This window comes from Larimichthys crocea, chromosome XIII (assembly GCF_000972845.2).
Source record: "Larimichthys crocea isolate SSNF chromosome XIII, L_crocea_2.0, whole genome shotgun sequence".
Lineage (NCBI taxonomy): Eukaryota > Metazoa > Chordata > Actinopteri > Sciaenidae > Larimichthys > Larimichthys crocea.
In genome coordinates, this window is record NC_040023.1 from 33,270,504 (window position 1) to 33,292,928 (window position 22,425).

Sequence of the window (22,425 nt, forward strand, 5' to 3'; positions counted from 1 at the left end):
ACTTCACTCTACATCAACAGACTATCACAGGTTCCTCATGATAGAAACCCAACATATTCATTTCCCAGTCTGAAACCAAGCTGCATTCAGAGCCCTGAGCAGATGATGCAGGAGCCAAGCCCCTCCCACGCCCCATCTGACCACCACCATCTGATTAAAATATGTGACCACTTTTTTTCTACATCCAAATTTACTGCTATTTTCCCATTGAGACTGAATTAAGGCAGAGTTGAGGTTTTCACTTAGGCGACGAGTGGCAGGACAATGTATTCCTGCAAGGCGGGCGAATCTTTTCGTTGCCACGTGATGTTTTTCTGCGTTCCTGAGATCACCTGATGGGCCGGACTCAATGCAAGACTGTGTGGCCAAATCATATTCATGGAAGAGTAATTCTGGTCTGATTAAAAACATCACTTCTCCTATTCAACTGTTTTGTGTCAACGACCCCTTTAGCCCACCTGGGCGTAGACAGAAAACGGCCTGTGGCAGCTTTTCCATACAGGGAAGGATAACACCCAAAACTTCAACATATATGACGCTATTTCTATATTGTAGTATTTTATCTCCAACTTTTCTCCTGCAGAGAGGTCTTATTTAGACTTACACTTTTGTAGTTACACAGATTTAGTCAAATATCGGTTAAAGTCCTCAAAAAAATTGCCTCGTCAGTTGAGTTTTTCCTTGTTTTTACGTGACTTGCATGACTTTATTTTGCTTTTCTTAAAATGTTTGTGCTTTGTATGAACAAGTCAAAGAATTGGTGTTGTGGATTACTTTCAAAGTCATCGTCAAGGTCAAGGTGTAAAATTATGGAAATTACCAAACTTTACCATTTTGGTTTGCTATGGCCGCTCTCATAGCGTCATTTTTCAGACACAGCAGCTTTTCCCACCAAAAACCAGCATCAAACTGGAAACAGACACAGTTAGCAGCCAGCTAGTGAACGTAATGGAGCATTTAGCTGTTAAAACGCCAAATAGGCCCTTCCAGAGTTGGTGGAGACCAAAACAGAGCTACAAGAGTGAATCATTTAAATGTGAACCCAAACGATTGTTAACTTCTCTGTATCTGCTGGATGTGTTAAACAACTCTTTACTAATGCCCACATCAATTTAAAAGTGTTATGTTTACAGCTTGTATCAGTTCTCACTGGTTTGAAATGTCGAGATTATGCTAAAAAAAACCTTCCTATATTGCAGAAGTTTGTCAGTGTTTGTCAGTGTTGGTCCTTTTCAGGCTCATTTTCTGAAAGTGTGCTTCTCAAAGTTGCTGATACAGCAGTGTGTGGCCCTCAGCTCACTGAGCATTGATGTAACTGGATTACTTGCCAGTGGAAATTTGGAAAGCACTTGTGAGCGAGAGATTTGCTTCGTTAAGAAGCAACGGGAAAGTTTAAATTCCATCTGTCTCCGTCTTGTTCCATTGGCAGACAGGTATCCAGACAACAAGGTCTGTCTCCCCTGCAAGCCAAGTTTGGAAATTAGAGTATTTTCTCCCAACATCAAACGTCTGTCTGAGCCCCCTGTCTGAGCCCCCCTAAATTCATGACAAAGTTCCTGCAGATACAGAATTCCTTATATAACTTTTGCTGGCACTGGATGTAATCCCATCTGCCTTTTGGCTCCTTTTGTCCTGTCATATAAGCTTTAACTCCATGTCATCGTCAATGCTATTGTACCTTTGTTTGACGAATTTTAGGAGGACTTCTTTGAGCTTTTTAAAACATCTTTTTGGAGTCTGTTGAGACGTGCTTGTGATAAAAGGCAGTATAAAGCATAGATGCAAATACAGGACTGTGGCCCTAAGCCACACATTCCCAACATTTGGCTCACCACTCTCATAAATAAAGCAAATGCGCTCCTGACGACTTGTCAGGTATTTTCTACGAGCTGTGAGCATCTCAAACAAAGTTCTTCTCAGAGCAGTTAATTTTAAATAATTATTTGAATAAATAATTTGAATTCATTTGTTACCTGTCTTGTTACCCTACAGATCGATCTCTGGAGTTGTTGGCGGATGCAGACTCCAGGTTGGGGATGGGTCATGAACAAGCATCACATCTGTGGCTAAGAAGTGAAGCTAATGCAGAAGTGCCAAAAACTGCAGTTCCTCAAATGGCCACTTGAACGTGGCAACAGAACGAGTCAGTCTCCATAAGTCCCCATGTTAAAATGCCCAACTTCACAGCAGAAATAAACATGTTTACAGCCTGGTACAAAAAACTGTTTTGGTCTCTATAGCTATAACTGTACTGAGGGTGAATTTCTATTTAACTCACCTGGTCAAATTATATTAAGGCTTAAAGTTAGGCATCATTCAGCTGCACCCACGATGCACATCTTTGCCAGTTTTGAGATTAGCGGGGAGGCGGTGAGCCAGCACACTCTGAGCCTCACATACGGCTCTTCAGAAACCTGAAGGTGGCGTCATGGATACGACGTCCATATTCAAACTGGAACTAACATCTTTTTATTTTGGACAAACAAGTATGGTTTGCCCAGTTATCTCTATTGAACAAGAGACATCATAATACTAGTCCGCTTTGTGATTGGGATTTTGTTATGAAGCTGTATAAATACCTCTTTCACTATAAAATTTTATTTATTTGGCTTTTGTCGTCAGGTCTCCATACAGGTAACAAGTGCTTGTGATTTTAGACAGGCAGCACAACAACACATCAAAATATTACAGTTGTGAATTTTCTGTATTCCACAATAACATGATCCATCCACGGTCTTTGACCCACTTGTTTTCTTTTGCACTTGTTCAATGCTGCTGGGACACTTGACCTGTCAGCATGATGTGCTGTAGGGCTGTGAGTCTTATGCTGAAGATAGAAAGGCCACAACCACATAATTGTAGAGCACTATGGGTGTTTCCAAACCAGCTAACCAGAATATCCTTTTTCTCTTTTCTCTCTTTTTTTTTTAAAGCAAGCTGATAGTTTTCTCCACAGAACAGTTGGGTGTTACTTCCTCACCTGATACTGTAGTACTCGTTTCTGTAGAACAGAGTAGCCGTGTTACATTACTGTTTTTTAAAAGCAGCAAGTGGCACAACAGGTAAAGAGACATCCGAGAAGTAGAAGGCCCAGATTCCTTCTGTTCCTTCAAAAGTCAAAGTAGTAAAGGAAAAGATACAACAGCCACACTTTATTCTAAGCTCCCATATTTAACGTGTATAAGCAGTATGTAAATATTTAATAAATGGTTTATAACACACTATAATAACTGTAAGCATAGGTGTTGATGTTCATTAACTCCTTCTGTGAGCACCCACAGAAGTTATGATTGTACATTAATAAACTTTTGCTCTCTTACAACTACATTGTAAGTGTTTTAATTAAATGTTAATTATACAGTCCTTAAATAATAAAATAAATGTTTAAAGTTAACGGAACGGTTTGAGAATTTGAATTGTCGTTGCATGAGCTACCCCAGTTTGGAGAAGCAGATAATTCTGATAATTAAATTAAAAATACAACCACAAATATTAACAACAATATGTTGTAATATCAATATCATTTCAGGTGTTTCAGTTCCCCTGTTCAGAGTCGGTCCTGAGGTTTGTGTCTTATAACAACCAGACAAACTGTAGGTCATTCACAAAAACATACACACAAACAAATGATGTACGACTGACTTTATTTGGAAGATTTATTACATTCATTGCTTTGGTGTGCCAACAGGATTTTTGAATATGAGACACCGACAACCCAAATATACTAAATGTAAATACAAAACGAAAGTGCAACATAAACACGTTGAATCAATACGTTTACAGTAAATATGCGTCACGTTTTGATGTATTTAACTCAGGTAAAGATGTCTAAACAGCGAAGAAGAAACAGCAACATTACTGTGGTGTACAATAACACACAACATATCTATAACAATCAAAACAGAGCAGTGGTATACGAGATTATAAAGAGTATTTCTACAGAGTCGGTAGATTTTTGTTCTCAAACGTAGTGTAGAAGTCACGTCAGATTAGGAAAATTATGATCAAAATTATAAAAACCAAAAAAAAAGATCCCAAATCCCAAATCCCAAACTGTTCATTCTTATTTAAAAGTAAATCCTCTACATGAAAGAGTACAAAGTGAACTAAGTCGAGGATTTTGAGCAGGTGCAACTTTCCAGTTTGTGTTGCACAACCGCACAGGTGAAGATGTAACACAACAATAGCTATGCTAGGCATCTGCATGTAAACAAAGTGTTGCCGTCACTACACCTCGGCATGTTGGTGGCAGGGTGTGTAAATAAAGTTAAATGGGGGCCAGTTCACTGCAGCAAACGTTGTTTAAGGCCTTGTCGCTTGTGCTTGTCGTGTGTTTTGTTCGTGCTGTACAGCAGCCAGTAACAAGGTTCACCATTTTGTCACTGTGTGACAAAATGAAGGCTTCAAGACTTCTGTTATAGTCTTTTTTAAAACGTCTGCAGACATTTTCTCTCATGGCCTCAACAGGGCGAGGTCAACGCTTATCACTACCAGCAAACATAACAGTATAATCTTTGTCTGACAGCTAGACTCTAAATCAACAACTTTATGTCGCAAACAAGCTTTCTTATGCCAGTTCTTTTCCCTGAATTTCCTCTGCAACTGTCAACTCGTAGATTATGACCTTAAAAGTACAATTTTATAACAAATAGAGACACTGGGATAGAATACAGCCTAAACAAAGAGTTGTTCTGAGAAATAAGCAAAGCACAGCTGGATGTGATCAAAAAGGTCATTATTTTGAGCTCAGGAGTCTAGTTTATGTTACTTCCTTTGCAAATCAGAGCAGATCAGACAGGTTTGCTTCTTGTCTCTGTTGCTCTTCACAAGGTTTCGTCCATTTTGTCACAGTTTTTCCTTATCTGAAGCGAGGGTCTAAGGCCAGAGGGTGAGGTATGCTGCACAGATTTGAAAGCCCCTTAAGGAGAATTTGTGATTTGTAAAATTGGTCTGTGCGTCCACACCTGCGTTGCAATCAAACTTTCATAGAAAAACACAATAATTCAGTTAAAAAAGGTGATAAGAGGTTAGATTGAAGCACATAGTGAGGCAGCGATAGACTCTGATTATCCGTGTAACTAAAAAGTAGCTTACAAACAGAGAATGAGTGACTTTTTAGAGTTTATCCGGCGTCTACAACCTCAAGCCGAGTGAACGCAGACGTAGAAGTTTTTGTGCTCCTCCCAGTAGTGGAGCTCATCTCTGAAGCTCCAGGCGCAGGCCAGATCTTTGCTGGTTTTGACCGTGTGGACCACGCAGTCGCCGGGCAGCTTCTCAAAGAGTAGCTCTGCTACACTCACCACCGTGAGTTTCTTCTGACTCTGGATCAGCTGCTCGATGTGATTCCTATCCACAGGCTCAGCCGAGGAGCTGTAGGACACCCAGACGTTAAGTTTCTCATCTGACGAAGGGACCTGGAAGCGACTCTTGCCTGTCGAGCAGTGGAAATCCTTCTTATTAGCGAACAGGCCTGAAGGGGTCTTGAAAACGCGGACAGACCAGCCCACCCAGTCGTATTTCTTCTTTAGTTTCTGTATGATAGCATCTGCTAGCTGCTGGTAGGTTAAGTTTGACTCGTCTCTCACCAGGCGACGGGAATCCAGCTCAGCTTGTTTAGGGAAGCTGACGATGCAGTCTTCAATGACAGCATTCATTTTATCCTGGATAACCTTCATCTTCTCACCCCAGTCTTTCAGAAGCACATCCTCCTCGTCATATCCTTTCAGAGCAGCGTGACCCAACAGCGCGATGAGCCCGATACAGAAGAGCTTCTTCAGCCTGGCACAGAAGTCCTCCACTGGCCGGCGACTCTTCTCCTCGTAGTTCAGGGTGATCTCGAGCACAGATTCCCCAGAGAAGTTATCTCCCGTCACAGCGTTGTAGAGTGTGATCAGGTTTTTGTCACCGCCGGTCTTGGCAAAGTGGTCCAGGAAAAGCTTCTTCTTGACCTCCCGGAACTTGGGTTTGGCGTTGAGGATGTCCATGTACTTCCTGAACTGGTTAGTGATGTTCTCCTCCAGTGGGAAATACACAGCATCCAATCCGCTCTTCTTGATCTCATCATTGATTCGCTGAACCTCCTCCGAGACCGCCTCCAGGCGATCACGCACCTTCTGAAACTGCTCCTTCATGAACACAGCCTCTTTGCTTTCTACATTGTCCAGAGCCAGTTTAACAATTGGGGCAGCGATGGAGAAAACAGGGAAGAGGTCACCGGCGATACTGGCCACCACTTCAGCTCCCTGTTCAAACACTTCCATCACAGTCTCCACCATATCCTTCTTCTCCGCTACAAGCTTCTGTAGCTGGTTTGTCATCTTTGCTGACTGATTCTAAGAAGAGAAACATTTTGACATGGTAAGAAGCAAGTAAACCTCTTCTAGGAACAGAAACAACTGACAAATACGAGACAGAACGTTTACAGTTTTCTTGATTTACTTACCAGGTCTGTTCCAGTGTTGTTGGACTGTGGCCTGCTCCTTTGCTCCGCTTGCAACACGGCAGAAACTGATAAGGAAAGAGAGAAACAGCTAAGTGAGCTTCAGCGTTGGCTGCAGGCCACACCCAGTGAGCAATGACTCAACAATGCAAAGAGAATTCAGCTGAGACGGAAAGGCCGGTACCGGTTAAACTGTTTGTATGTTGTTTGTGTGTTCATGCTTCGTTGCAAGGTTGAATGAAATGTCGAAGTTAGCACTGTGTGTACTATGAAAAGGGCAAAAAGGGGAGGAACTGTCAGGCGTCATAAACAAGCAGTGGACCACTTCTCTTGACAGAGTGGTATGACCTGTTGGAGGACAACATGGAGGAGCAGTGACCGACTTTAACTAAACGTCATTGCGCGTGTTTAAAATATAAAATTAAATCACGGTAAACAATCAACTAATGCACTTGCAAATGATGTCAATGAAATGATAAATGCCACCGTCTCCTCCGGCTCAGTCAGTCTCAAGGTTATTGTGGGAAGTACACTGATTCGCTTTTCACTCAGAGTCAGATGAGAGGACTGTCACCACCCTTATATAGATGTAAAACAGTAAAAATAACAAGTTTCAGGGGCTATTTCTTGACTTCTTGGAGTCAAAGATCAAATGTTTGCTAATCTCAGGCTAGCCATTTCCCTCTGTTCCCAGTCTTTATGCTAAGCTACGCTAACTAAGCTACAGACAGACTTGAGAGTGGTGTCAAACTTTTTTTTGTTTAACTTTAAGCCGACATGGTTGAGGATTGAAAGTGTTACGAACGACTTGACATCAGCTCACCGAGCTCATGCCAACAGATTTCCATGACAACCGAGCAGAGGGAGACTGTTTTATGGGAAGATCTATTAGTGGACCCTGAGAACAAGTCACTACATGTTCACATTTGGAAGATAAATCATTGTTTCGTAATAATCCAAAAAGGTTAAAAGTAAGTGCTCTGTGACAGCTGATATGAAAGAACTGACTTCCTGTCTTGGGACTATGAAAAACAAGAAGTCCACTGGATTTGGAAAATTTTAATCTAACACAAACATCTCCTCCCAGAGCCCAGAAAAAAAAAAAAAAAGACTGTAAGAGCAATCCAGGTTTATTCTCTGGGCATGTTCAGGCACGTCCCTTTGCAAAAGTGGAAATCTGTAACCTATTTGTGTGGAAAATTAAATTTTTAGTACAGACGGTACAGTCATCTTACTGACTTCACAAGACTCAAGTCTCACTTTCACTGTCTGTGTAGCCAGGTAGTGAACATGTCATGACATGTTTCACTTCAGATTTCTGGCCTTCGGAGTGTTGTTCCTTTTTTAAAACGTGGCTGACGGAGACGCAGCAGTGATGCTTCTCCGTCAGCCAGTCAATATTGGAGCAGCAAGCGTGGGAAGTGATTAAGCAGAAGAGGTTAAACTTGCTGGGCAAGGGTGCGTTTTCCGATGAAACTCAGCAAGTTACCACGGCAACAAGACAATGGAAAATAATCTGTCAGCTCATTCGTCTCCTTGCTGAGGTCTTTTTTTTTTTTTTATCTAGCGAGACTGCAAAAGACTGCAGCGAGGAGGAAAAAGCTTCACTCAGTCTAAATGCATCAAACACCTCTGCAGAGGTCAGACATCCACAGACAAGAAGGATGTCTTCACTGGTGATTCAATTCCAACATGGATATATAGATCTGTGCAAAGATGTCTCTCTGACGTCTCTAAAATTAATACTTTAATTTGCTTTCTTGCCAAGAGTTATTGAGGAGATCTATACCACTTTAATGTCTGTCGATTAGATATGAAGCTACAGCCAGCAGCTGGTTAACTTAGAATAAAGAGGGGTAAACAGAGGGGTGCAGCTAGTCTGGCTCCGTCTGAAGGTGAAATCCACCAAGAAGCACCTCTAAAGCTCACTAATTAAAAAACAAAGTGCAAATAGGACACATTTTTGGGGTTTATGTGCCAGAATATGTCTGCCTGGGAGTCGTGACTCCCTGGAGCGTCGATACACAATCCCCAAAAAACACAACTTGTTGATACAAGGTGTTAATTACTGAGGTTTAGATGTACCAATAGGGACATTATTTTATCTTTGGACCGAGCCAGACTAGCTGTTCCCCCCTGTTTCCAGTCTTTATGCTAAGCTAAGATAACCAGCAGTGAGCTGTAGCTTCATATTTTAGAGACAGACATGACATTGGTATCAATTTGTTCAAGTGTTTTTCCCAAATTGTCAAACTATTCCTTTAAATGAGCATCTGTTTACAACAACCACAAGGGTGGCTGAAAGAAACATCTGCATGTTTTCCTTGTAAGACTTTGGGAACAGAAAAAACAACAACAAAGTACAGGAAATTCCATCAGGATGTTGAACATTTACAGTTACTGAATCTTATTGGATTTGACCGAGCTGAAACTGTGATTCGTGATGTTCTCGTCTCTCTCTCTCTGGGTCCCAGGGGTTGTGTAACTGCAGACTGAGTGCATGTGAAAAACCTTCACACAGATTCAAACATAAAATGTGCTTGAAGAAATCACATTTTCAAAGACAACGAGCTCGAGGTGCTTCTGCAGAGATATGAATGCCAGAAGGTAGACAAGCATAACACTTACATTTACGTATACATTTACGCTTACTGTACTTAAGTGCAACTTTTAAAGTTACTGCTACTACTTCTTTTTACATTAAGATAAGATAAATTGACTCAACCTTTGTGACCCCTCACAAAAAAGTGTTTTTTTACACCTCATGTGCCTGAAATTTGTTATGAAACACACAAAAATCTGACTTCCCCTATACACATCCACAGGGTTATATGAGCTATATATATTACAAAAACACAAATATTAGAGAAAAGTCCCCAAAAAAAGAACATTGTTTTTCTTTGTTCCTCCTTCACATTAATCTTGTGACACTTTTAGACTTCTAGTTTGGACAGCACTGGACTAAAACGCCACAATATGTACAGTAAAGTATCTAAAACTAGCTCCACTTCCACCAGCAACAGCAGTGAAATCCTGCACACTGGTGCATCAGTATTGAAACTCTAATGATGCACTCGGCCCGTACTTGTCCTTTTGATACTTTACATCCATATAAACAACATGAACTCGTCATGGAGTGTTTCTGCAGTGTGGCACTGGCACTTTTATTTCAGTAAATGATGTGAATACTTCATCCATCTCTGGTCTTTAACAGTTTTATGACATGTACTGTAACGTGTTCTTTTCTGGATATTTGACAACTTCATTTAACAGCATTTTGTGATCATAAAAAACAAATCAAAGCATCACTAAAAGAGTTCAAACAGTTTATGTTTCATTCATGCTCTGTGGCAGAGCTTCCTCTGACCAAACCCTCCCTCTGACAGCTGACCACTCAGTCTGTCCACTCGGAGAAGAACTAATCGCTCTGTTAATGCGTCCTCTTAATGGAAAATATATCGATCAGTCCAGTGTACAAGGGCTCTAATTGTATCATTTTACAGCCAAAGGACAGAGAGCCAAACAAACATCGTAGGTTAACACCACAGATTAGGTTTTTTGTTACAGCGCAACGCGCAACGCCTTTAAAAAGTTTGACACTTCCTGGAAAAAGTGAAGCGGTGGCAGCGGGGCTGGCAAACCAACGCCCATAAGAGTCGAAGCTTTATAGTTTAAACTGCATTAAAAAAAAGAAAATCTGCAGATTCATCTTTTAATCCACTTTACTCTATTAAATGAAGCTGCGTTAACAAAATATGTAAGCGTATTTGACTTTTTGACGCAGCAGTGCGGTGCGTAAAAGCAAGAAAGGGGAGAAAAAAAAGCTCCATTATGTAACGAGACACTGAAAATGAAGTCGATGAATTGAATCGATCATTTCCTATTAAGGTTTCCAATCACTATACCACGCAGTTATAACCTAAATGTGCCTGTGTCCACTATATGAAGCGTTTGGATCAGAAATGGACTCACCTTATAAAGTTTGCGGAAGAAATACACTTAACTTCCAGACTTGTTTGTCTTCCTATTGGTCATGTGGCTCTCATGTTACAGAGGAGAGGTCACACCCAGTCAGACAGAAACATAAAAAAAGAAAAAGAAAAGCTAGGGTGGTGTGAACATAATAGGTTGTTGCTGTAGATATTATTACAGATCAACCTCCACCCATTTGGTAAACAATAGCATTATGACTTCTATAATTTGTTCTAAGTAATACTTGTTGCTCATAAAGTGTTTTATAGTAAGGCAGTAATGATAAACAATGATGACAAAAACATTCAGATGTTTTGTTTATTACAAATTAGGGTAAAATATACATAAGGTTTTCTTGATGAAGTGATTGTAGACTATATTTTAGATAGATAGCTTGCCCCGCAGCACTAAATTGCACCAAAAGCTGCACAAATATTAGATTTTTCTTTATGCACAGGTATATCTAGGAGTGGGCGATACCGATAATCACACGTCATTTATACCTCTAGGTCTATATCTGACATTTTGAGAAGCACAGTTTAAATTAATGAAGTTTAGGGGTGATCGTAGGTGGATTTTGTCACCTTTGGATAGCTGTTTCCAACTAGTCTTTAAGCTGAGTGTTGAAATATTCCTTTAGATGTTGAGTTTGACAACTCAGGGTCCACTTCATTTGAGCTTTCAAAGCCCAATAATAAACTGGTAGGCTCAAAGGAACCAATATGTTTGGCTAATCCGGTCCAAATCTGGGTACTGCACCACATTAGAATAACAAAAATGACAATAAAGCAGTCCTGCGCATGAATTTACAGCATTGCAAACAATAGTCTGATACACTCAGACATGTTGAAGGGATAAAAAGAGATTAAAGGGTTTTTACCAGGGTGGGTACTAATAAAAAATTATGACAAAGTCCAATATCGTCATATCGCCCAACCCTAGTAATATCCAATCAGGACAGAATCATTATAAGTTTCATAAGATATAACAAGTCGAAGCTGGCATGAAGATGTTTGGCTATGAATTTTCTCTGAAGCTGCTGTTGGAAATATATATGTATGTATGTAAACTAATAAAAAATAAACGATGAATCACATCAGATATCAGACATAGTAGATTACGTATCATCACAGACAATATTTATGATTACATTTCTATATTTAATGGAAATATTTCCAGTTCTCTGGTAAAGACATTCATGAATTGATTCGGAGTTCACGTCTTCCTGTATGCAGCTATGCTGTCAGCCTATTCAGGGTGGATGCACAGGTAGGCTCTTTTGTGTTTTCCATAGTAGTAACAATCCTCGTGGAAATTGTTGATCTCCACCACCTCCTTGTAATGGCTGACAGCATGCACCAGGCAGTTGGGAAAGCTCTTGTTCAAAGAAAGAGCCACTCCCATCATGTTTCCCTTCAGCTTTTGGCCTTCAATCTGCTCCTGGATCTGACTCTTGTTAATGGGCTTGGGGTTAACACAGAAAGACACCACCACTTTGATCTTGTTCTTGGTCAAAATGTCAAACCAGTTAGCTCCTCCACTTCCTTGGTACTTCTTTCCTGCCAGCCAGTTGAAAAAGAAAATGCGCTCCCTGTCGCTGAAAGCTCTAATGGACCAGTTCACCCAGTCGTATTTCTTAACAAGTGAATCCAGAAGGGTTTTGGTGAATTCTTGGTTGACAGTGCCGGGATTCTCCTGAAGAACATGCTCCATGTCCAGCTTGGCTTGATCGGCAAAGTTCTCTGTACAGTCATCCACAGCCGCTTTCATTCGTTTCTCCACATCCTCCATCCGCTCCTGCCACTTCTTCACCATCTCCTCTCCCACCGCTCCTTGTTTGAGGGCGGAATAGCCCATGACGGCGATAATGCCCACCACAAAGAGCTTCTTCAGCCGGGCGCAGAAATCCTCAACTGCCCTTCTGCTTCTCTGCTCCGTGGCGACTACTGTTTCCAGCATAGGGTCACCTGAGGTGTTCTCCCCAGTGACCGCATTGTAGAGGGCGTCCAAGTTCAAGTCGGCATCGGTGTTCTCGTAATGGCTGATGAACTTCTCCATCTTCTTCTCTCTGAACTTTGGCTTGGCGTTGACAAAGTCCTGGAACTTTTCGTACTGGCTCAGCATCTGCGCCTCTCGATCAAAGTTCTGCTTGTTCATCGACGTCCTCAGCAGCTCCAGGGCGATTTTATCAATCTCATCTTGGATTCCCTCAAGTTGCTGGTTGACTGTTTCGAATTGCTGAGCCATGTAGCGAGCCTCTTTGCCCTCAGGGTTGCTGAGTAACTCAGCAGAAGCAACAAACACGGCCTCCAAGATGGGGTGAAGCTGGCCCACAGTGGCAGCAAGCACCTCAGAGGCTTGCCCCATGATCTCCACACCTTTCTCGATCTTGTCCTTGTTCTGCACGAGCCAATCTGCCACACTATTCATCTTTGTGTTATGTATTTCACACTAGCTAATCTAAAATGATTTCCACAGCCAGAGACTTTGCTGGTGCCTGAAAGAAGAAGAAACATGAAACCCTTGTAAAGTTCATTATTATGTGATTTTATGACATTTCAGAAGAAAATATGGCACTCCTTTTTTTCAGGTATATTTGGCAAAGCAAATGCAATCAGCTGACTTTAAATCCTCTTTTTTTTCTCACAGGACATTTTCCTGACAAACAATCCTTACAATAAAACCAACGGCAGGTCATGTCAGCACATGTAGGCATCCAGTTTCATGCCGCGCCCTCAATGCCTCGGGTAATGACAGGGACTCGTTTTTTTAAGCCTTGGTGGCATTGACACATATCAATAAAAAAAAAAGCAGCTCATGAAAGTACACAAATGAGGCACACATGGATGGCTATTCAGAACACATATCAAACATAGTGTGTGTACTCATGAATTATGACGTGTGGTATTGTGCAACATTGCAGTACTGGTCCTTTGGGATGTCTTTTTTTTTTACTATGCTAACAATAGCCAAGGCCCAAAGCAAACACAGATGTTCACAATATGGTTTAAAAAAAAAAAACGGGGGATTTAGTTTGGTGACGATAGTATGGTTTTCGGTGTAAAATACTCAAGAGAGATGACCTAACTCATTCCCTGGAGTCCATTTCCAGTTCAGAAAAAGGCACACCCAGGTCTGAGAGAAGAAAACCCCCACCACTGCACTTGTTCAGCAATGCAATCACACTTTCTTCATCATTACAGCCCCAATGTAATTAAAACCAAACAACTACAAATATATATATATTTTTGGCAATTTGGTGTGAAAAAAGAGACAAATACAGGTTTTATGAATAACCACAGCACATCAGATCACCAATAATTGCTGCAGTGATGAGATCAGTGGTGTCATTTTACAGCCTTTCCTATCACTGCACTAATTAGATTTACTTTATTCAGTCACATGCCATCAGTGATTCTTTTTTTTTTTACAATTTGTCCACATTTCTATGTGAACCAGCTGATTAAAAAAAAACAAAAGGTGCACCATTTAAATTTAAATGTGTGATTACATAACAAAAAACAAAAAACAAAATCAATTCCAATTCTAATAAAGTGAGAAAAGAAGAACAATGAATGAAAATACTAACTTGAATGAAAGAAAATGAAAAGTTTGTCTGCTTTTTTACATTTTTTTGTGAGAAGAAAAGAAAAAAGGCGAGTCCAACACAGCACTTGATCAAACACTGGTCTCCCCCTTTCAATGTGAAATGCTTTGCTACACAGCTAAGGAGATTCAAACGTAAGTCCTTAACAAGAACACATTCCCCAAAGGGCTCATCTGCAACTCTGGCAATGAAATTCCTGCAGAAATAACGTTTCACTTTTTAAGGAAATGGAGGTCCAGTTCCTCAAAGTTTTTTTTTTTTTATAAAGGTCAATTTTCAATCATAAACACTGAACAAACAAAACTAAATTATTAGTTTCTCTTTTTCTTCTCTTTTCTTTCTTTCTTTCTTTCTTTCTTTCTTTCTTTCTTTCTTTCCACATTTTACCAGAAAAAAGCAAAAATTATTGGTACAGTGGTGAAGTAGATGATGGAGATGCTAATAAAGAGCAAAAACATAGAAGTCAGAACTCACCTTTCTAGCTAAATATCCAGTGGGCTACAGTCCAGTTATCCAGTAGTCCAGCTGTGCCTGTGAGCACCAGCCTCCTTGGGATGTATATATACTCTCTCTCTCTCTCTCTCTCTCTCTCTCTCTCTCTCTCTCTCTGTCTCACTCTCTCGTCACTCCCCCTTTGGAACTCCTCCATCCCGTTCCAGCATTCCTCTTAAACCCACTCGGAGAGGGATGAGGGGCCGGCACTGACACAGATAACATCCTGTAAACACTCCCCATGCAGGGACACCATGCACCCTGGGAAAATTTTAAACTGGTTACTCTCTCACTCTCTCTCTCACTCTCTCTCTCTTGTGTGAGAAAGAGAGACAGTTAGACAAAGACAGCGAGAAAGAGAAACCAGTCGCAGTGGGGTTCAAGCAAAGCGACCCATCAGGACAAAACCCTTCTTGTTGTGGCTCGAATAGGGTTGCCATGGACACTGCACTGGTTCCTCTGACTTCTGTGTAAAGTTCAGCTTCCCTATTTCTGCAACAAGTTGGGATTCACAGTAAGCTTGTACCATAATAACACAATTATTTAAGACTTTTTAAGCCTTTTGAGATGACTGACCTACTTCACTGTAAATCTGATAATTAGTGATGGAAAGCGATTGGCTACTGGATTCATGCATTGCAAAGTGGGATGACATTTGCCCTGCAGAGGCACCACTTTGAGAATCAGTCCGTCACAGTGCCGGCCAGTCAAAGACTGCCTGTGTTTCTGAGCACACACCATGACAGTCAGAGCTCACTCATGGCCTTTGTGCTTCATAATGCAAGCCGTGACACACGCAGCCCGATGTCACTGTCAGCTAAGCTCACAGGAAGAGGAGGGAAGGAAGTCTGCAGCGAATTGATGCTGGTCAGCTGGGCAGAGGAGGGTTAGGCGAGCGCATTCGCCACCGCCTTGTTCCTGTGTCGTCCCACTGTCATATCTCACACTTGACTCGCTTGTAACCATCAGAAAGTGGAGAGTAGCTTTCGCAGGGACTCAACGGTATGTGGCGTGATGGGTGGTACAGGCTGATGCGGGTAAACACACACTGTAGAGGCCCGAGAATGACATCACTCGGCTGGAAGAGCTCACTTGCTCTCTATGGGTGTTGTGTGGTTTGTTTTCCAGACAATCTCTTCTAAAGATCTGAATTTCTTTCATGTTGGCAAAACACACACACTGCCATGACATTTGTAACTGATCCCCATAAAGGGAGCTTTGGCTCCTGCATTAATGGAAAGTGTTGGATTTTTTTAGACAAGTTTTGCCTTTGTTCTTTGTGGTTTTAGGCTCGCCAGGTGGAACCGTGGGTAAAATATGTGAGATAATGATAACCAGCTGAGGGAAGAGGGGCAGAAAGCTTTGTGTGCATCAAACTGTGTACTCAGCATACATCCATTCACCACATTTGCTGAACTAGGGCGAATCTCGTCCATGATTTTGTGTATTAGAGATGTATTAGGTTCAAAATTTGATGCACTAATTTAATTAATTTTATCATAGATCTTAGAATAATATTCACGGTATCAGGAGGTATGACTCAGACATTACCCCCCCAATCATAAACATATATGCACCACAATCAAGTGTAACTTTTTCATCTGATCAGTTGAGGAATTATCTGCACGGTGTATCTGTATTCTGCAAAAATAATGAAGAGACACTTTTCATCTCATGGCAATAAATCTAGTCCAGTAACAGAGGTTGCGCCGTCTTTGTTATTTGTATCTAGAAGCTGAAATAATAAATGACTTCCTTGTCCGAGGAAGCCATTGACCGCGTTTTATCTTTTTGACCTTGTCCAATGGCTAGTGTTTCCTCCTCACCACAAGATGTCTCTTCAGCTCGCAGGAAAAGCCCCCCAGTGGCTCATCCAATGCCAGAATGTAGAGACCATTTTCTGGAAAGGGTTGGTGTTAGAAAACATCAATAGCATTAATTGTGAGACAGCGGAAAGCACTTCTGTATAAGAGGAAATTTGTAGAGCTGTGTATGATATACTAAGAAGAGAGAGCATTATTATGCAGAGGGATAGAGACACAGACGCATGCTCATATGAGCTTCACTGTTAAACCTGAAATACATACATAGTTAATTTTGTCAGATCTTCAAACAGAAACAAACTGTACAAATTAATTAAGTCAACTATTTTGGTTAGGGTTTGGTAAGCACGCTAAAATCTAAATCGGTAAATCAATCAGTCGCATAATAAAGAAAGAGGTGATATTTAAAGTAATGTGTTACTATTCACTCCCCAGAATTACATCAGTGCATTGAAGGAATTTAAATATGTGCCTACTGTTTAGGGCATTACCTTAATGACTTCAGGTCTTGCCTAGTGTTTAGCATGTTCTTATGACATGCTAAATATGTGCCTATTGTTTACTTGATGACTTCAGGTCTCTGTACAAACAAAGACGGTTTGGGGACAGTGCAGACTCACTAATCAGATGACGTCTAGAAACATCTACCAGCCCCCTATTGTTTAGACCTGTGTCTTGTGACATGCTAAATATGTGCCTATTGTTTACTTGACGACTTCAGGTCTTTTCTTTTTACATATTCTTTGATCACGGTTGTCTTTCTGCGTAAATGTGCTCCAGTTCATTTGCTCTGGGTCATCTGAACTGGACTCTATGATTTCTTTGACAGTTCACAAATAGAAAGTTGTTAGTGGGAAAGATGGGATTTAGTAACCGTCATGCTGGATTTTGCCGACTCCCGTAGGAAAATAAACATGGGCAGGATTGACAAGTCTTTGAATGCAGCCGAGCTGTAAAAATGAGTAATGGATTCCTGATTGTGGGATTTTGCCACACAGCAAAGATGCAAAGTTGATACCTGCCCAGATTATCACCAATAAGACTTCCCTCGAAACTGCTTTGATCTGAATAACAGGAAGGAACGTGTTCCCGATGAAGACCTGCTGAAGTGTTGTTCAGTAAGCTAATACGATAACATCAGTGCAGTGTGTAGATGTAATTGTTATGATCTCATATGTAGGGATGGGAATCGAGAACCGGTTCTTGTTGAGAACCGGTTCCGTGTGTGTTAATACCACAGAATCGTTTGGCAGTTTATCTAACGATTCTTTTATCGATTCCAGAAAGCATGAATTACGTTGACGCTCGATTCCAGCAAGCACGACAAATTACGGCACGTAACTTACGCAAGTTTGGCACGTGCAGTGCAATCAGTAGTAAACAATGTCACCCACTCGGGTCAAATGCTCTCAAAGTTTGGCTCCATTTTACCAAAACAGACGGCATCAGGGTGACTTGCAATCATTGCAAAGTGGAGATAACAGCATCGGGAGGGAACACGATGAACATACAGAAACGTTTGCGCAAATGACATGCAATATTTTTAAATGAATGTCGTGTTTTTGACATGCTTCGGACTGGAGATGAATCTCAACCTAGCAGCAGCGGCAGCAGCAGCCAGGCTATGAGCACCTCTGCGGTTACTACGGAAGGTAAATAAAACACTGCCTACCATGCTGTTATGGCATGTTCTTTGTAAAACATGCCATAACAGTTAACATTAAACGAATGCCTTCTGCGTTACATTTAGAAGATGACCATGACGAGAGAGAGTCTGGCTGGCTCAGAGTCTGGCAGCTGTACTAGTACTCGATCCAGTTCACTGCCTCCTCTAGATGATGCTGATCAAACTGTTTGTTCTCCTTTTTTCCCCCAAATGAGAATCGATAAGAGAATCGATAAAGAATCGAATCGTTAAGCAGAATCGATAATGGAATCGTAATCGTAAAAATCTTATTAATTCCCTACTCATATGCAGGTGGTTGTGAATAAATAACTCTTCAAAGTGACCACATAGAAAGGTGCGTCTTAACAGAGTTAGAGTAAGACTTTGTCCTGTATCTATTTTTAAAGTTGTCAGTATTTCATGATTGCATTTCTGCTCTGCCACCCAATTTGACAAAGGTGAACAGAGGTGATCAGAGAGTGGTGATGTTGCAAGATGTTCATACAATATCAGCATCGAAACATTAAAATGTAACACAAGGAATGTGTCTGTGTTATACCAACACATGTCCAGCTAACGGACCCAAGCAAAGCAGCAAAGCCACAGTGGTCCAGCCAGCATAGCTTTGGTTACAGCTTTACATCGTTAGTTACACCTTTGCTTTGTGTCGTTACATCATTTATTGTTGGCTAAAATCAATGGCATTTGTCATACTATGAGTAAAATCAACACCTTGCATATTGCATCTTTAAGCAAAGATACAAGTAGTATCATTAGTGATAAAAAAAATAAATTAATGACTGAATGATGATCATTCACGGCATTGTTTCCCTCCACCTGGGGCATGTCCTGACATGTAAGCCTGCCCCACAGCTGATTGAGATCATCAGGCATAACCGAGATAACGAGAATGCATTTTATTACCTGTATCCTACTAAAGTCCAGATACAGATAATCTAGATATGTGTACAAGGGGTAAAGTTTTATAGACAAACGTATTAACATACAAGACTAAGACATGCTCACGTGCTGTTGATGTTTAGGAGGTATAAGTTTTACCATGCTCAGCATCTCAATGTACGTACCACATAGGGCCCACGCTCAATGTATCCAGGCTTAGACGGTTGTCCACATCACACAACCTCACTATAGGAGTGCCTCAGGGCTCTGTGCTGGGGCCCCTTCTCTTCGTTATTTGCACCACCTCAAGTGAAATTATCCCCTCGCATGGCTTCTCTTATCACAGCTATGCAGATGACACACTGCCCTATCTGTTATTTCCACCTGACGACCCCTCGGCCTCTGCACAGATCTCGGACGAAGCCAGATGAACCTCTCAGAAACTGAACTGCTGGTTCTCAACATCAGAATTGACTCCCTGTCTCTTGCCCCTACCAGGGTAGTGAGAAACTTAGGAGTCATGATTAATGACAGACTAACCTTTTTTGATTTGTGCCACTTTGCACTTCACAACATAAGGTGGAAACTGTTTTTACATCAACAGTGGTTGGTGCAACGATGTTACCAGCAGCACTGTTCTCCTGATCTTTCATCATAAACTGTAAGTCTTTTTATTCACCCCGTGAGTTTGCTTCATTCACTCTGGTTGGTGTTTACATCCCACCGCATGCCAACGAGCAGGACTTACACATGCTCGCCGACCAGATGCTGTGTGTGGAGCAGACCAACCCGGACTCTTTAGTTATTGTCCTTGGTGACTTTAACAAAGGAAATCTCATTAAATGCCCGACCAGAGAGGAGAACATTACGGATCATTGTTACACCACAGTGTAAGGACTGCTACAAACAGTCTGGATGAGTACACAGAGGCTGTGACGTCATACATCAGCTTCTGTGAGGACTGCTGTGTTCCATCACGCACCAGGTTGAGTTACAACAATGACAAACCCTGGTTCACAGCCAAACTCAGAAGGTTAAGGTTGGATAAGGAAGAGGCCTTCAAGGAGTGGGGACAAAGAGGCTTAGCAAGTCGGTGAAAGAGGCTAAACGACTGTACTCTGAGAAGCTCCAACATCAGTTCTCAGCCAACGACTCTGCGTCTGTCTGGAAAGAGCTCAGGCAGATCACCAATTACAATTACAAGCCTAATAACGACCATCGCCTAGTCAACGACCTGAACGAGTTCTACTGCCGCTCTGAAAGAGAAAGGGACAGTCCTGCAGCCACCCCTCCACGACACCTCCCAACAGCTCCAGTGTATCACCTCCACTAATGCCCACCTTAAAGGTCAAACTCTTTGAAACACTCCCCTCTGTCAGGAGACTGCAGTCCATCAGGACCAGAACCTCACGCACACAAGAACAGTTTTTTCCTTTTCCTCCTGACACAGGCTGTCTCGCGACTAGATTACTGTAACGCCCCCCTGACAGGCGTCCCAACTTACACAATAAAACCCTTTGAGATGTTCCAGAACGCAGCATCGTGCCTGATTTTCAACCCAAATGGTCACATTGAGCTCCGCTGGCTACCTGTAGCAGCCCATATTTTGGTCATGGCTCGAGAAGTTAAAAGGGACATGATTTTCTGCATCAAATTTGATGGCAATCCATCAAATTATTGTTAAGACATCTCACTAAAAATGTCACAAAACCAGTGATGCTAGACCTTGAATACAAAATTTCCGATATTTCAAACAGTTGTTGAGATATTTACATCTGGATTAAAGTTTTGGACTGACTCAAATTACCTTAGAGACATGTGGTTAGAAAAGATTTCATACTTTTCATACCAAGACTGAAACTTATTTGTGTTGAAACTTCAGGGATTTTTTTTTGATGAAGTAACACATCCCTGAAAGTGCGTATACACTATATTTAAACACTCAATGGTTTTGGTTTGAAGGTGGTGTTTTTTATTCTGAGTGTGTGTGTCTGTGTGTGTGTTTTTCATTGAGTTTCGTTCTTCCCCCTTCCCTCACCAGATGTTTCCAGGTCACAGAGAACATGGCGTTCGGTGACAGACTAAGCATCACTTAGTGTAAAAAAGTCAAGGGAGGGCAGAGGCTGAGGGGAAAGGGCTTCTTTACTTTATTTCAAGGGCAGATTCAAATAAATAAGTGAGAGAACTGCTATCGGAAAGTCCTTGTTTACAATATATTCAGTGATTTTTTTTGACTCAGCTTGGCTTGGGAACGATTAAAGAGGCATTTTTAAGGGAAGAAAACATCAGACATCAAGCACTTGATACACAACAGCTGAATCTCAATGATTAACACTTTAACTGCTAAATTTACAGTATCATTGACCAGCACTTGCTCGCTTATCTCTTCCTAACTCTCTTCTTTATTGAGCTGCTGTGTACCGTTTGCTCATGATTCATAACACAACTGAACTTTGACCAGTCTGAGTCACACGCCAACGATCTGTATGCGCAACAGTATCTTGAGCAGCATAAGACTGTGACAGGCCGCCTCGAAACAAGCCAATCTGTCACTCACTGAGATCAATACAAACTCGGGTTAGATCTGAGGAAACAGATAAAGGTTCAGAGTCTGGGAAAAGACGACTTATTGATTGCAGGCAAATTCACCCCTGAGTCCATCTTTGCCCTTACACAAGTGAGTCAAACCACCTACAAGCTCCATGTAAATTGGAAATCTAATTGCTCTTCCTGGCAGACGTTTTGTTTAATCATACTGTTGTACTTCAGGTTGACAGAGAGCCTCCAAAAAAAGGCCTGTATTCTCTAAATTTATGCCACATGTCATGTGACTGCAGCACACAGATATTAACTCAAGGTTCTCTAATCATATTATAAACTTCATAAACTAGAGGAAGCTGCTCTACAATGTTTTTTAGTTACTCGTACTGACAAAACACTGACTGTAGAAATGGCATTCAGGTACTCATAAGAAAACATTTGGGAAAACGGGCATCTAAAAGACTGCTGGGATAGAAACAAAAAGAGGAACTGATGCAGGGGATATAGAGCATGTTTTACAGAGCAGATCAATACAGCAATTACAACTGTAATTCTCTAATGCTTTGTGGACAGACAAACAAGCCTCTGGGACTATTTATACCTTTGCTTTAGGACGGAAACTCCCAAGAACCTCCCTGAACGCTGAGGTTACACATCGTCATCTGTCTGCCTCCCCCTGAAATTATACCGTTACTTCTTTTGGAAACCACATTGTGTTAGTTACAGACTGAACTCCTACACAAAAATTCAAATAAAAATAAAAAATCTGATGTAGGAGTTACTCCTTCTAAACTAAATAATTTAACTAACGTTTCATGACATCCTTTTAAGATATTAGCCCTAAATCTGTAAAATTATGCAAAGCTTGATAACAATAAATATACAGGAAACGTAGCTTAAATCATCATCATTAGAAGAACTTTACACCTTTTTGTTCATATCTGCTGCTATAACTACGATCAAAGTTTGAACTTTTATTAACTAA

General features: G+C 41.2%; 1 protein-coding gene across 4 annotated transcripts; it reads right to left on the reverse strand.

Annotated features, from left to right (window-relative positions):
- Window positions 1–3,627: 3,627 nt before the first annotated feature.
- LOC104934039 (hypothetical protein) lies at window positions 3,628–19,483 on the reverse strand. Of its 4 annotated transcripts, XM_010749604.3 has the most exons (4): window positions 19,085–19,483; window positions 14,493–16,410; window positions 6,443–6,507; window positions 3,628–6,332 (listed from the first exon to the last, which is right to left on the reverse strand). In XM_010749604.3, the coding sequence occupies exon 4, from the start codon at window positions 6,315–6,317 to the stop codon at window positions 5,142–5,144; it is 1,176 nt and encodes a 391-aa protein (XP_010747906.1). In that variant the 5' UTR covers window positions 6,318–6,332; window positions 6,443–6,507; window positions 14,493–16,410; window positions 19,085–19,483; the 3' UTR covers window positions 3,628–5,141. The 4 variants fall into 4 exon arrangements, with proteins under 4 accessions (XP_010747906.1, XP_010747905.1, XP_027142821.1 ...); XM_010749603.3 differs by lacking the exons at window positions 14,493–16,410; window positions 19,085–19,483 and adding an exon at window positions 10,412–11,656; XM_027287020.1 differs by lacking the exons at window positions 3,628–6,332; window positions 6,443–6,507; window positions 14,493–16,410 and adding an exon at window positions 9,579–12,908 and having other exon boundaries at window positions 19,085–19,207.
- Window positions 19,484–22,425: the final 2,942 nt, after the last annotated feature.

Excerpts from the sequence above, each read along its gene's own strand:
- LOC104934039 (XM_027287020.1), bottom strand. The coding sequence starts at position 12,841 with ATGAATAGTGTGGCAGATTGGCTCGTGCAGAACAAGGACAAGATCGAG.